We start from the raw sequence: 16,368 nt of genomic DNA on the forward strand, positions 1-16,368 counted from the left end.
GGAGAATGTGGGATAACAGACGATTATGGGCTTAAACTAAAGGCAGTTGGACTTGACAGTGACCCGTACTGTTATCTGAAGAACCAGTGGTCCATGGACATTAATATTTGGCCACGAATCCAGTTTCCTGATTTTTATATGTACTTAATTTTCTACACCGGGGAAATACACGAAGCAAAGCTTGAAGGCAGACAAAAGTCTTGACGCTTGGTCCGACTTCAAGGCAGGATTTGTTGTAGAAATTAAAGTGATGAGGACACCGAACTTTATGATTTGACAGTTTAACGTTAGCTATGCAAAAATCCAACATTACCTGATACAAAATGGGAACCCCAAAGCCACCTTTCGTTGCCTGGAATCCAGACTTTCAGTTTGAGCAACTGAAAAACATCTAAAATGGGAAAGAGCTGTTGATCGACTGTACTCATAGATTTAGCAAGAAATCGGAGTTATCATTTTACAGACTGCCGAAAAATAAGCTTAAGAAAGACAAATGTATCGCTGCAATTCATAGAAACAACTGGATTCCAGGCACCGAAACGTGGATTTGTGGTTCCCATTTTGTATCAGGTAATGTTGGATTTTTGGGTAGCTAACGTTAAACGGTCAAATCATAAAGTTCGGTGTCCTCATCACTTTAATTTCACCAACAAATCCTGCCTTGAAGTAGGACCAAGCGTCAAGACTTTTGTCTGCCTTCAAACTTTGCTTCGTGTATTTCCCCGGCGTAGAAATGAAGTACATATAAATATTAGGAAACTCGATTCGTGGCCAAATATTAATGTCCATGGACCACTGGTTCTTGGGGTAACTGTACGGGTCACTGTCAAGTCCAACTGACGCTAATTTAAGCTGATAATCGATAATCGTGCGAGTAAGGGGGCTGGTCCAGTGGGGAAGTGACGTCAATGCAGACCCTCTATAGGGACGGGCTAGTGGCTACTGACCCAAAAGGAAAGGTCACTGATAAGTGGCTCGACACTCAGATGGAAGAGGGACTCGGAGTCGAGTCGCTGCTCCTTTTTTAGGTTTAAGCGGCACGAATCCAAACACATACGACTTCTAGATAAATTAAGATCGTTTCAGGTGGAGGTGATTTATTTTGGCCCGCTAACATATCCATACTCATTTTAAATTAGCATCCCCGTTTTCAAGATCTTGAGAAGTGTGAAAGGTTAAGTTGAGTAGAACCCTCCCGACCGGCCGGTTCTACCCGGTTTTGCGGTCCTCGCTTGCGTCTCCTGTTCCTGGCAGCTTCTCAGAACATCACCAACACTCGGGAGCTTCGTGACGACGGTTCTGGCCCGAAGACGCCTCGGAGCTGCTGAACTGGCACCCGAGCCGCTGGGAGGAGACGGGGGGGGGGGAGACGACGACGGCCCGACGACGCAGAGATGAGAGATCGATGACAGACTCGTCATCAGCTGCTCATTTACTGCAGACGGACATTCCCGCCTCTCAGGCTCAAGCTCAGCTCAGAGGCAGGAAAACGTTTCACTGGTCGAGTCTGAAGAGCTGCTCTGGACGGGTACAAGTACAGTAGTACAAGTACACGGGTACAAGTATAAGAGTACAAGTACAGTAGTACAAGTACAAGAGCACAAGTACAGTAGTATAAATACACAAGTACACAAGTGGCACTTGTACTCTTGACGGTGTGGAAGCTGTTCCGGGATGTTCTGCATTCCTCTAAGCTGAAGCTGGAACCTACAGTACCTACACGAGTACAAGTACAGTAGTATAAATACACAAGTACAAGTACAGTAGTATAAGTACAAAAGTACAAATGTGTAAATACACAAGTACAAATGTATAAATACACGAGTACAAATGTATAAATACACGAGTACAAGTACAGTAGTATAAATACACAAGTACAGTAGTATAAATACACAAGTAAAAGTACATATGTATAAATACATGAGTACAAGTACAGGAGTACAAGTCCACGGGTACAAGTACACGGCTATGAGTACAAGTACACAGGTAAAAGTACACAGGTAAAAGTACAAGTAAGTAGTACAAATAAATAATATGTATTTATACAAAGTATAAATACATATGTATGAGTACACGAGTATAAGTACTTATTCATTTATACTTATGGACTTAAGTATAAATACATGAATATAAGTACAAAAGTACAAGTAATCTCCCTCACAAACAGCAACAAAAACACGTGAAATTATGCAAATTAAACTTTAAAATGTCACCGAGAAAGATACAGCTGCCATTACCCATGAGCACTTGCAACTGCAGACGTATTACTCAAACACAGTACTACAAATACTCGCACACACAAAACTACTAATACTTGTATATATAAACAGGATACTCGAATAGTACACATAGTACTCTTCACTTCTGTGTACTAACACAGAAGGGAAAATACTACACACTGTACATAGTGTACAGACAAAAGTACTTGTACACACAACTAAACATACTTTTATACACGTACAAGTACCAATTACTACATTTAGATTAGAAATACTACAAACTAACGTTATTTAAAGTTATTTAACGTTTAAATCCTCTTGGATGGTTGTTTTTCACTGTGACACAACTCAGAGTATGTCAGCCTGGGATCTTCCAAGTCCCAAACAGCCCCTGTTACGTGTGGTGTCCCCCAGGGATCTGTCCTAGGACCTCTCCTTTTTATCCTGTACATGCTGCCCCTGGTTCGTGTCACCAGCCGACACGGCATCTCTTTTCACTGCTATGCCGATGACACTCAGCTGTAGCTCCGGACTGACCCCAACCTACGTCCCACCCCAGTCCTCTCATCATCACCCACTCAAGCCCTTTCCAACTGCCTGGAGGAGATTAGGGCGTGGATGAGTCACAACGTCCTCCAACTAAACAGTTCCAAAACCGAAGCCATACAAACTGGCCCCCTTCACCAGGTCCAGTCATCACCCATAACCACCATCTCCTTCTCCGGTCAAGACATCCCCCTCTCTACCTCTGTTAGAAACCTCGGTGTGAAGCTGGACCCACAACTCACCTTCATAAACCACATCAAACATGTGTACAAAACTTACCTTTTCCACATAAAGAACCTATCCAAACTACGCCCGTTCCTCACTTTCCCCGATGCAGAAAAACTCGTCCACGCTCTAATCTCCTCCGGGCTCGACTACTGTAACAGCCTGCTCCTCGGTATCCCCAACAAACACCTTCGGAAACTCCAACTCATTCAGAACTGTGCTGCCCGAACTTGCAAATATGACCATATCACCCCTATTCTCCAGAACCTACACTGGCTTCCCATAACCTTAAGAATTCAATTCAAAATCGCCCTCATCACCCACCTCTGCATCTACAGCAATGACCTCATCACCCACCTCTGCATCTACAGCAATGACCTCATCACCCACCTCTGCATCTACAGCACTGCCCCTCAATACCTCAAAGACCTCCTGACCCATCACTCATCCACCCGTAACCTCCGCTCACAAAACACCAACCTCCTCTATCAGCCCTGCACACGACTCCGCTCCATTGGAGACCGAGCTTTCTGCTCCGCTGCCCCCCACATCTGGAACTCCCTCCCTGAACACCTACGTCCACCCCAGTCTGTGGACACTTTTAAAAAGGGGCTTAAAACTTTCCTGTTCAGGAAGGCTTTCCCTGGTCTTTTATAGATGTTTTTATTTTTTTACATTTTTATTCTTTGATGTGTCTTGATTTTTTTCCCCTTGTTTATGTAAGCACTTTGAGATTATTCATGAAAAGTGCTCTGTGTATTATGTATAATGTATAATGTATAATGTATTATTATTACATTAGCAACAGTAACCAAGGGGGCGGGGCTTCCTGATGGATCAAGTCTGGGCCTGTGATGTCACAAGCTCCGGCTCGAGCCGGTCTCTTTAAGGAGTCTAGAAACCTGCCCCCTTTAAGCCGCCGAGGCTCATGGAAGACGGCGAGCCCAGATGCTTCACATAAACTCAGCGGTGATGTCACCGACCGGCGCCGGGCCGCACATCAGACGCCGCTCCGCGTCACGGTCTGGGACGCGTTAGCTCTGTGATGTCACGCTGCTGCAGACCGGGGTTCTGGACCGGTTCTGGATCCGGTCTGGCGGGGAGTTACGACTCCAGCAGCACCGTGTCTAACCGGCGCCTGTAAAACCGCCGCCTGGCGAGGAAACGGCCCGACCTCGGCGTCTAGACGGAGAAACGAGCCGCGGAGCTGCAGCCGAGAGGAGAGACGACCTCAGACGACCTTCAGGTCCACGACGTCACTCACTCAGTCGGAGGTTTGACCTTTAACGATGTCGGAGGTTAAACCAGATGTTGAAATAGTTGTATGCAGGTGACGCTCACCTGTCACCGAGAAGTAGGTGTGTGTGTGTGTGTGTGTGTGTGTATGTGTGTGTGTATATATGTCAGAGGTGGAAAAAGTACAAAAATATTGTACTTAAGTAAAATTTTTAGATTTTCTGCTTGAAAATTACTTAAGTAAAAGTAAAAAGTACCTCAAATTAAATATAATAAAGTACCAAAAGTACATGGTGTAAAATGTACTTAAGTACAAAAGTAAAAAGTAGTAATTTGTAGCGAGTAACGACGTGTCCAATTTTAAATAATAGCGGATTAAAAGTACGATTTTTCCTTGAAAATGTAACGAAGTAAAAGTACAGAAAAATAAAAGTATCAATAAAAGTAAAAATTCTCAAAAATCTCATTTAAGTACAGTACACGACCACTGGTATATATGTGTGTGTGTGTGTGTATGTGTGTGTATGTGTGTGTGTGTGTGCGTGTGAATGTGGTTGAATGTGTATGAATGTTGGTGGTGGTCGGAGGGGCCGTTAGGCGCGATATGGCAGCCACGCTTCCGTCAGTCTGCCCCAGGGCAGCTGTGGCTACAAATGTAGTTTACCACCACTGGAGAGAATGTGTATGGATGAATAATGATTTCTGTAAAGCGCTCTGGGTGCCTAGAAGAGCGCTATATAAATCCAAGTCATTATTATTATTATTATTATTATTATATGTATGTAGGTGTGTGTGTGTATGTGTTTGTAGGTGTGTGTGTATGTAGGTGTGTGTGTGTATGTGTGTGTGTGTGTCCAGCTACAAGAACAACCTCAAACCTTCTTGAGTTTAGCTCCTCCTCCGTCTCCAGGCGACGGCCTGAAGCCCCGCCCCCCGAAGCCCTGCCCCCTGAAGCCCCGCCCCTCCTTCCCCCACACGACTCGGTGACATCACAGCCCCCCCAGCGTCTGCTTAATGGATCACGGTGAGGGGGCTGCTGGGAGATGAGTTTACCACCTGAGGGGGTGAATGGATTTCACACCTCAGGAGTCTCTCTCCAGCGTCTGTGAGAACCGGCCGTGTGGGATTCTGGGAGATTGACGCCTTCAGGCTCCTCCCCCCCGGCAACGGTGCGTTCAAGTGCCGACCGACGGCCTGCTTCCATGTTCCATGTGATTTGGTCCAAAAGTGTCGGTCAAAACAGTCTTTGACGAGCAGCAGATCTCGATTAAATGTTTAAAAACAAACTAGTGATGGACTGAATGTTCGGTAACTGAAATCTTTCGGCCGAAAACAGCAAAAAAAAACACTTTCGGTGTTCGGTGGAATAAGTGGGGAATAAACCGAACAATTAATAACAGCGTGTGGTGACCAGGGTTATAATAGTTTAGAATTTTTCATTTTAGTTTTATTTCGTTTTGACTTTTTCTCCTTCAATTCAGTTAGTTTTAATTCGTTTTTAGTGTGGGTTTGCTAGTTTTTATATTTTCAAAAATGCTTAGTTTTAGTTTAGTTTTTATTAGTTTTAGTTTTAGTTTTGACGTCACGGACCGTGAGGCGTTAAGGTGCCGTAGCTGCCAGTTGGAGATAAACGGCCAGAGCGGAATAAATTGATCATACCAAGAGGCTTATATTGACAGGGACGAAAACGGAGGAAATTATATCTATAATTTCAGTTTGTTTTAGTTAGTTTTCAAAACACGCAATATAGTTTCAGTTAGTTATCGTTTTTGTCTTTTAATTTTCGTTTTTATTTAGTTCAGTTAACGAAATAGTTTTTTCAATTTTAGTTTTTGTTATTTCGTCCGTTTTCGTGAACGATAATAACTCTGGTGGTGACGCAATCAAACAGCAAACGGCGTGGAGTGAGGGGCCGTGCGGTGTTAAATGCAGCAAACATGTCAGCATGTCAGATCATTACTTGGATGTTTTGGGAAAAAGCAGAGGACACGAGAAATGATCCAGGCTGAGTTGGATTTGGGAAAGCTGCTTGGTGATGGAGACGGTTACAGGACGCACAGCAGAGAAAAGGGCCCGTACTACAGATGCGGTGGAGAACCCTCACTGTCTGATATGACGAGATCTTCCAAGAAAATAAACCAGATTTTTACAATTATTATACAAGGCTTCAAATTGCGGAGGTCAGCCCCACCACGACCCGATTAACTGGATTTGAACGGGAGAAAATGAAAAAGGATTATGAGAAAAAAATACAATAAGTACAGTAAGACAAATTGTGACTGGCGGGTATTTCACTGCACATTTATTTGATTTATGCAATGGTGAAAAACTGCGAAGAACCATTGTTCAGTATTATTCGGTATTCGGCCAAGTGTTTATTATTATTTTCGGTTTCGGTCACAAATTTTCATTTCGGTGCATCACTAAAACAAACAAGTGTTTGACCTCTGACCCCTCAGACGCATCATCAGCTGGCTAGAGTGGGGGGCGTTACCGTCACGAATGTCTCGTAAAACCTCGCCATAACCTCACAGAGAGGGAACTACGGCTCGGACGCCTCACGCCCCAAAGAGCGGCGTCAGCAGAACCCGGTGACCCGGAACCGTGGAGGAGGAAAGCTGCTCACGGCCCAAACATCCGTGAAGGAGGATAAAAGGAACCGGACCTCAGAACCACCAGAACGTCTTCTCTTCTTTTATCATCTCGCCTTTCAAGTCGCCGCCGAATCAGCCGACACGTTTATCTGATCGAGGAGAATCTGCGAGCTTTTAGGACTCGGCCAATCTGCAATGTGTGTGATCCCTGGCCGGCGGCGCCCCGAGGGGGAGCGGGGGGTGATTTATAACGCCTGGAGCTCTCTCAGGTTTCAGCGTGTAACAGGTCTCCTCACACAGGTCGCCGTGGCGATGGGTTGAGGTTTTTTCTTTAAAGGGGACCTATTATGGCATCTAATACCTATTTTAAACAGACCTTGAATGTCTTAAAAACAAGCTTTTGATTGTTTTTGCTAAATAAATTAGAAATTCAGCCTCTGAGCCATGTCTTTATCTTCCCATTCTCTAACCTCATTATCTATGCAGGATTCTGAGTGGGCGGGGCTATGATAATGATGCCCTGACTACGTTTAGATGCAGTCAAAATTTGGGTTATTACTAATATTCCGGTTACTGAAACCTTCGGAATATTCTGTTTCCATGCGTGAGCAAACAGGGTTATCCCTGTATACATGGTAATTAACCATTCAGGATATCTCCATCAAACCAGCGACGCACGGAGAACGTGATGACGCAATTAGCGCCATTTCCGCTTCTTCTTCCTGTATCCAAATTCAAAACAAATGCTGCTTCACGCAACTTTTCGCTCACCTTCTTGTAAATCTCACTATCCCCATACTTTCTACCGTCTACAAATGTCAAAATGTTCATATCCTTCATTACATTTATGAAGTGATTAGTCTCCTCCTCACTCCAAAAGTGTGGCGTGGTCTATTTCGGGTTTTTAAAAACCCGAATATGAGCAAATTCGGATTATTCAAAGGGGTTATTGGTGTTTACATGGCCGTGCAAATTCGGATTATTATTTGAATCAAGATTACTGAAACTTGATGATTTGGTTAAGTTACAGGTCAGACACTCACAATCATGTACAGCTAAATGTAAATTATTACCAGAAAACTTACAATACGTGTTTACTTTCAGTTCAAACAATGAAGATAGTCGTAGAAAATGTAATTTTAAACATTTATTTGCCCGAACAACTTTAAAGCAGATTAGCATTTCAATTGTTGGAATTAAGTTATGGAATTAATTAAATTATGATTTAAAGGGCTGTATAAACATATTTCAATTTAAAAATAAATTTAAAGAGAAAAAAATAGCAATGTATGGATGAAATAGTAGAAAAGTTATAATATATGCATATGAAGACAGACAATCTATCTTTTATTTTTTTGTTTTTCTTTTCTTGTGATATTAACTAAGTAATTGTGCAAACCATCTGTTATTATTGTTCAATGTTGTTTTGAGGGAGGGGCAGGTATAATAAGATTTTCTTTCTCCTGCTCCTTTCTGGTTATGGAATATGCTTTTGATTGTGTTGTCGTTTTACTTGTTTGGTTCTTTTGTTTGCATATTTCCATGATCGGAATAAATAAAAATGAAATTAAATTAAATCAAATTAAATTCCGGACCCAGACGTCCCCCAGGAGGCCGCGGAGCGTTCTGCCCTCCCAGTTATTTCCCAGAAATCCCTGCACACGCCGCGGTGGTGGGGCGTGGCCAGGAGTGGTGTGGGACCTCCAGCATCCACGCCGTGAGTTACGAGCTCTGATTTACGGCTTTGCCAACGCTCAATTCCCCAAAGTAAAGTAAATTCTCGCTCCCGTGCAGATATGTTGAACCCTCTCCTCCTCGCTGCATTGTGGGAATTTTTAGGGTGTGACGCATCAAAGGGCTGTGATTGACAGGCGGGAGGAGGGAAAACGAGGATCTCTCTCTTTCTCTCCTGGAGCTGCGGCGCTGACAAGGACGACGGCTCATCAGAGGTGATGCTCTGGTACCGGCGGTGAGCTCAACCCGGGCGGAGCAAAGGATTCTGGGTACTTCAACAGTCCAGAAGGCAGATTTAAAGGGAAAGTTCGGTTTTTTACAACCTGGACCTTATTTCTGGCATTTTTTATGGTTGTATACTCACCCAGAGGTGTTTGGTTTCATTTGGAGTCCTTCGGAAGATATTAGGAGTTTTTTGCGAGCCGCTTCTCCATATAACGGTAGCGCATGGGGGCACTCGCGGGACACAGGCGATGCAGCATCTAAATAACACATGATTGCCGCGAAACTCTTCATTTCTTTTATGAATCACTAGATCTGCTTCCAGGACCTGTTGTAACATTGTGGCGCTGTCTGTGTATTAAACAAATCCGTTTGTAAACAAGACCTCTGAACTCATGACGTCATCTCTGTGCGCGCATCCCAGACCCAGCTCCGTGTACAGCTGGAGTTCGCTATTGTTAGTTTACTGATAGTTATTTGAAACATGTCTGAATATTTGTCAAATTCTGAGGTTGTGGACGACGACTTTGAATATGATGGACGTCCTTACCGTTTTGAGCCGGAGTATACGGCTGAAGAGCTCCCTGAACGGAGGACAGAGTGCGCGCACTCGCGATGACGTCATGAGTTCAGAGGTCTTGTTTACAAACGGATTTATTTATTACACAGACAGCGCCACAATGTTACAACAGGTCCTGGAAGCAGATCTAGTGATTCATAAAAGAAATGAAGAGTGAAGAATGCATCGTCTGTGTCCCGCGAGTGCCCTATGCGCTACTGTTATATGGAGAAGAGGCTCGCAAAAAACTCCTAATATCTTCCGGGACTCCAAATGACACCAAACACCTCTGGGTGAGTATACAACCATAAAAAATGCCAGAAATAAGGTCCAGGTTGTAAAAAACCGAACTTTCCCTTTAAGGTTCATAAACATCTTGACATTCGGAGCAGAAATAAAAGTCTGAAACAGAAAAGGAGACGGACGGAGACTCGTGACTAGGGATGGGAATTGATAAGATTTGATCGATTCCGATTCCATTTTCCATTCTGTTTAACGATTTGATTCTTTATCAATTCTCTTATCGATTCCCATTTGGAAAAAAGGAGAACAAACAGGTCGATTAGCATCAACTTGGGCTCCTCCATGGTGTGTCAGGGGGTCCCCACAAAACTGTCCCCACAAAATTGTAATATAAAATATGTGTTTAATATAAAATAAATATTCTTCTGTAGAAATTAATTAAAGAAATTATTCTGTGGCAATTACACAAGAATGTCCAGTAACATGTTCAACACCACAAACTTAGTCACTGCTGGTAATATTCATCTATTCTGGCCTGATCCTCTTCCCTGCCTTGATGAAAGGAGAAGGTAGCGGTGACTGCTCTTTAACTTCTACATAGATGAGCTGACGAGCTTTGTCCGCCGGAGCGCCGGCTTGTCCTTGTGGCCGACCAGGAACTCGTACTTAATCGTGTACGATACCAAAGATACTCTATACAGAAGATAGCGCATTACCGTTACTGCCAATGGTATGGAATGGTATCCACTTCCGGTCTCCTAAGTGGGCGTGGCCGCCCCTCTCCCCACATCGTTTTGGAACATACAACACTAGATACAGTACAACTTTCTTCCAAAAAGACTTAAATAATAAAAATAACAGTATTATTAAGCAAAGAAACAAGTTTTATTTTAGTTTTAAACTTCGTTTTATCCGATGGGAAAACGATGAGAGCCAAATCTCGCGAGAGTGTGTTGCTCAGACAGAGACAGGTCTCAAACAAAGTTCATTTTCTCCTAATCTGTCGGTCTGAAAATTGCCATTTTGGTGTCAGAATATTCAGAAGGTTTGTGGCTTTTGAAAAATGGGTCCCATATTTACTTAGGTTACTATGGGGCGAAGGAATTGGTAATAATCTGTGCTCACGTTCACTTTTCCCATAGGACTCAATAGACTCAGGACCTACTGTTAGTCTCCTAAAGGGGCAGGGCAGTCACGTGACACAGATACAGGAAACCGAACCGTAGTGGGCTGTCTCGTTTATAGAACGTCTCTGACGATACAGTCAACGAGCTGAACGCTGCCGGAGCGGCGTCTGAAACAGGAAGTTGGGAGGTGGAGGAGGAGGTTCCCTCGGCAACGTGCTACGATACTGATGCTGCATTCAAAACAAATAGGAACTTTTAGTATGTGAGTCACATCTTGTGGAGATTTAAATCTTTCACTTGTAGTGGCCACTCACGAGCAGGACACTGTTTAGTTTCAGTAGGTTAGAATTCACAAGAATCTAGCCGTTATTAATGATGACGATGTGTTTTCTGTTAGTGTTCTGTTACCGTTGGTAACGGTCGGTTAAAAACGAGAGACTGGAATAAACAACACAAGTTTTTTCTTCATCCACAAAAAGCGTTTCTCTGCTTTTTTGTTCCCAAACTCCTACACACTGAATATTATTGACTTTTTTTAATATAATAATAAAAATAAATATAAATAATATTATATATATATAATATATATAATATAAATAATAATAATAATAAAACAACTCATAAAAATACATAATATAATAACAATAAATACAATAATACAAATAATTATTATATTATTTACATTATATTTTTTACATTTATTTTAATAAAATACATAAAAATAAATATAATAAAATATATATATAATAAACAAAAAATTAAAAACCAATATAATACTAAAATAATATTTAAAAAAAATAATATAATATTATTAATTGAGCTATTCACTGTGTTGCTGATAAGATTTGTTGTTAATAAAAGTGTGTGATGAAATCGGGAAGCTGAGCGACGCTGAGCCTCTACTGTGACATCACAGACGCCTGACAGTCTGAGCGGCTCTCAGGGTGACGGGTTTTTAGATGTCAACACCCCCAAACAAGCAAAACTACAGGTTTTTCACCTGGTAGACACTTCAGATCTGAATTCCTAAAGATCCTACCCTAATCAATAAACCTGACCGAGATCGAGGGTGGAGCGCTCACTGGAGAATGTTGATGAAATGAAACAAGACTGTCTGTAATAATCACTGAATATCTGAACAACCAAATATGTGCTTATTGCTGCCTGCAAGTAAACAGTTTACATTCTCCACTCATATTTAGACGGACTGGCCGCTCCGTTTCAACTGTGACGTTGTTCCCGATTCCTGATGAGCTCAATTATCTGCAGCGTAAATAAACCGGAGCCGAATCAGTGACCTCCAGCTGACCTTCCTGCTGGAGCGCATGAACCGCGGTGGCTGCTGGCTGCTATCAAAGGAGAAGCTGCTGCTGCAGGAGTGATAAAGTCCTTTTATACGCCGAACATCTGGATCTCTGCAGCTTTCACGCATGCAAGACTGTTGGTTCCCGTCCAGGAAAGTGGAGCCGCTCCGCTGAGGTTCAGGTCAGGACTCCACGCTGCAGAGACGGAGCTGATCGTAGAGATGCAGAACAGGACGAGGATCACAGTCCTGCAGCTCCCAGGGGAGAATCCCGAGGTGGTGGGATCAGAAATACAGCTCCCCGGGGAGGCGTCCGGGAGGCGTCCCACCCAGATGCCTGACCCCCCTGTTCAGCTCCTCCTGCTCTCTGCTCCCTCACCAACCTCTCAGAGAGAGAGTCTAGCCAGCTGATGGTTTTAACCAAGAATATCCATCCATCCATCCACTTCCCTGGTCATCTGTGGGGGGTGGGGGGTCCCAGGCGAGGTGAGACCTATGGCGCTTTTAAACTAGTACCTACTAGGAATGGGCGATATTTTACCGTTCACGATATACCGGCAAAAAAAATCCCCACGGTAAGAATTTGTCATCTCGTGTTAAAAACAATAAATTCCCGTTTTTGTTCAGACAAGGAAGGAAGTAAGGAAGGAAGGAAGGAAGGAAGGAAGGAAGGAAGGAAGGAAGGAAGGAAGGAAGGAAGGAAGGAAGGAAGGAAGGAAGGAAGGAAGGAAGGAAGGAAGGAAGGAAGTAAGGAAGGAAGGAAGGAAGGAAGGAAGGAAGGAAGGAAGGAAGGAAGGAAGGAAGGAAGGAAGGAAGGAAGGAAGGAAGGAAGGAAGGAAGGAAGGAAGGAAGTAAGGAAGTAAGGAAGTAAGGAAGGAAGGAAGGAAGGAAGGGTCATTCCAGTTTTGCAGTACAGGTAAACTAATTTAATTGGTTTTTATTAGTAGTATTTAGTATTCTTTTAGAGCAGTGTTTTGGGGGTTCCAAAGACTGAATGTGGTGATAGATTTATAGTTACAAAGTCATTTTTATCGTTATCGGGATAAATGCCAGAAATTATCGTGATAAATTTTTTAGTCCATACCGCCCATCCCTAGTGGATACTCAGCGCGACTCGACTCGTCACGCCTCGTCCTTGTTTGTTTTTAAACACCCAGATGAGAAATGGGCGGAGTTGGAGTGAAGCTGCTGTGACGTATTTGATTGTGTGATCCAAACGAAAAAGACAACACTAAAGATGTAGAACCTGGAGGAGATGATATATGTGCTGCTGGATCTGTGGTTTGTGTTTGATATCAAGTTAAAAAATGAAAGGGAGAGAAACTTCAAGTGGCGAAGCTTTTTTTTAAATTTTGTTTGTGTCGGCGCTGCCGAGAAATCAGCTGGGAACTGCGAGTGACAGAGCTCCTGGTGGATCTGGTCGTTCCTTATCGCCCGTCTAGATCCCTTTTTAATTCTCTCCTCAGCACCAGGTTTATGAACATCTGCACCTCACAGTTGGATCACCAAACAGACTTTTGCGCTGCCATTGCTGGTGGAATAAAATGAGGAAGACGTGAGTCGCTCTTGCGCTGATTCCCACTTCCTGATTCAAACGTCTGACTCCAACCCCCCGACCAATCGGTGGCCTGTAGTCTGATGACATCACAGCCCGATTCAGCCGCTTAGAACCTCGGCAGAGTAGAAACAGAAAAGTATCTAATCTGCACGTTAGACCCCTAGTGGAAAAGAACCAAACCGAGTGGAGGAGAGATGAGCTGAGTAGGTGCTAGTGGAAAAGTGCCAGTACTCTCTCCAGCTGGTCCTGTGTCTCCTCCTACTGAAGACACGCCCTCAGAAAACCTCACCAGGGAGCGTCCAGGAGGCCCGATGCCCCAGCCTCCTGGACGCTCCTCTTGATGTGGAGAGGCAGCGGCTCTGCTCTGAGCCCCCTGTAATCCAGTCACTCGGGTCGTGGTGGGACTAACGCGTTACAGCATTACTTTATAAATTCTGTACTGCAATTACCGTTACCAAACAGTGCGTTACTCCTTTTTTTCCTTTTTTTTGCCCACCTGCGGAGACCGGAGGAAACGTAGTGTGTGTGTTTACAAAAACATGACGGTCATGAGCCAAGAGAAGGCAATTTTTGCAACGTGGAGATATTGTCATTACAGCAATCCTTGGTTTTTAGCAGGGGTTACGTTCCAAAAAGAACCTGTGATAAGTGAAATTCTTTTTACAATTATTATTAGAAGGCTTCAAATTGCAGAGATCAGCCCCGCCTCGCACGTATTCCTGCTCTTCTGAGCCGCTGCATCCCGACTCGCGCTGTAGCGTCTTTTTCTCCTAAAGCCGCGGTGCAGGATTGTTTTTTCGAGAGAAGAAAATAGTTATGGGTCGTTTTGTCGCTCTTCTTTCTTCTGGGCAAAAAGATTCTTTTAAACAGACATTCCTCCATCGATTATATTTGAGACTGTAATGAACGATTCATAAAAGTGTCCCGTTCTTCAGCTGCTGCTGAAGCTCATTGGCCGTTCTCAGCTTGTTGCTAAGCAACCAACGTTATTGACACAGGAAGTGAAGAAGAGGGGAGACTGTTTAGCCAATCAGAATACAGAACACGATGCACAAGGCAAATCCATACAGTACCTGCTGAAATGAAGGCTAGAGGGGCATTAATGGGAGCATTTAAAATAATGTTTTTTATTTAAAGTAACTAAAAAGTTACTTTTCATACTTTTTGGTCTAAGTAACTAGTAAGGGTAACTAGTTACCATTTTTCAGTAACTAGCACAACACTATGTATATATATATATATATATATATATATATATATATATATATATATATATATATATATATATATATATATATATACATATACATATACATATACATATATATATATATATATATATATATATATATATATATATATATATATATATATATATATACATATACATATACATATACATATATATATATATATATATATATATATATATATATATATATATATAGGCGAGGCGTGACAACTCCTTGAGACCAGTTCTGTCATTAGTTTGCAGCCACGTGTGAAGTTGCTGGTCGGGTTTCAGCCTCTTAACTAATTCACTAAATAATCAAAGTAACTTCTAATAAACTGTTTTTTTAGTGACTTTTGATCAGAAAAGTTTCAAACCTGGGCCACTCGGTGGTGCAGTGGGTTAAGCAGCAGCTCATATGCTGAGGCTACAGTCCTGCAGCGGTCGCAGGTTTGAATCCTGGCCTGCACACCTTTACTGCATCATCCCCATTCTCTCTCTCTACCCCTTTCCTGTCTGCGACTTCAATAAAGGCCCACTAGAAAAGTTTCAAACCTCTGAAAGGTTCAGCGGTTCAGGTTCAGGTTCACCTGAGGTCAGGTTTCACCTGAGGGCGGGGTTTTTTACCTGTCTGCGGGTCCCGGACGCAGTAGTCCGGCGAGTCCTCCAGGTACACCAGCTCGTTCTTGCTGGGCCGTTTGAAGCGCGCCTGGGCTCCGGTGAAGCCGGTGCCGTACTGGTTCACCGCCACCTGCACGGCGCCGTTGTAGCGCCGCCGCAGGTGATCGCCGGTGCGGCGGAAGTCGGCCATGGCCAGCCAGCAGGTCCGGACGCTGCAGGAGCCGCTGACGCCGTGGCATTTACACTCCAGGGTCATGAAGCGCTTCACCGCCTGCAGGGGGAGTAACGGAGGAGGGTCAGCGAGGACCACGGTGTTCTGTCAATCTACATATGAAACTGCTACTTTGTGGTTCTGCTCACAGCACAGTCGATTTTCAAAGTTTGATTGCCACGCCTGTAATTTCTTGCATCTCTTCAGTCCACGCTGCAGTTAACGATGATTATGTGTGAATACTTGATTCTGATTGGCTGGCAGGTGTAGGTTATCACTTATAACCTACACCTCGAAAACAAGCTTGGTAAAATTGCCTGATATCTTTAATATCATTGTGCTGGATCAACTGCCAGCTGGTAACCACGGCAACGGAGATTCAGAGAAGAAGAGCCGGCTACCGCAGGACGGCGACATGAGTGATTTTGTAATTTATTTTAATTTATTTGGTCAATTTAACAATTTTGATGACTGGGATGCAGAAGAGGATAGAAAAAAAAATGAAAACAAGAAGAATATCTCCCGTTGCTAAGTCGTATCTCAGGTCCGTCCTAGTTACGTGAGAATCAACACTGTGTCCGATGCATAAGGACCTTATGGGACGGTAGTGATTGTTCCAGGTATTAGTCAAACCCTCAGGTTTTACCAAGGAAACTGAGTTATGGCTTTTTAAAAAACTTTGTAATTTACCAGGTTACAACAGCTGCAGACGAGAGACTAAATAGTCCGTTCATCCGCT

At 43.3% G+C, this 16,368-nt stretch overlaps 1 protein-coding gene across 1 annotated transcript in view; it reads right to left on the reverse strand.

Moving 5' to 3' along the window:
• Positions 1-16,368, reverse strand: part of wnt2 (wingless-type MMTV integration site family member 2) — a 33,383-nt gene that overhangs the window by 793 nt on the left and 16,222 nt on the right. Inside the window, exon 4 of the mRNA XM_061720925.1 lies at positions 15,425-15,689. Coding sequence (XP_061576909.1) covers positions 15,425-15,689 — 265 coding nt within the window. The remainder of the gene's footprint in view (positions 1-15,424; positions 15,690-16,368) is intronic.

The sequence above is a fragment of the Cololabis saira genome, chromosome 5, assembly GCF_033807715.1.
Source record: "Cololabis saira isolate AMF1-May2022 chromosome 5, fColSai1.1, whole genome shotgun sequence".
Taxonomy (NCBI): Eukaryota; Metazoa; Chordata; class Actinopteri; order Beloniformes; family Belonidae; genus Cololabis; species Cololabis saira.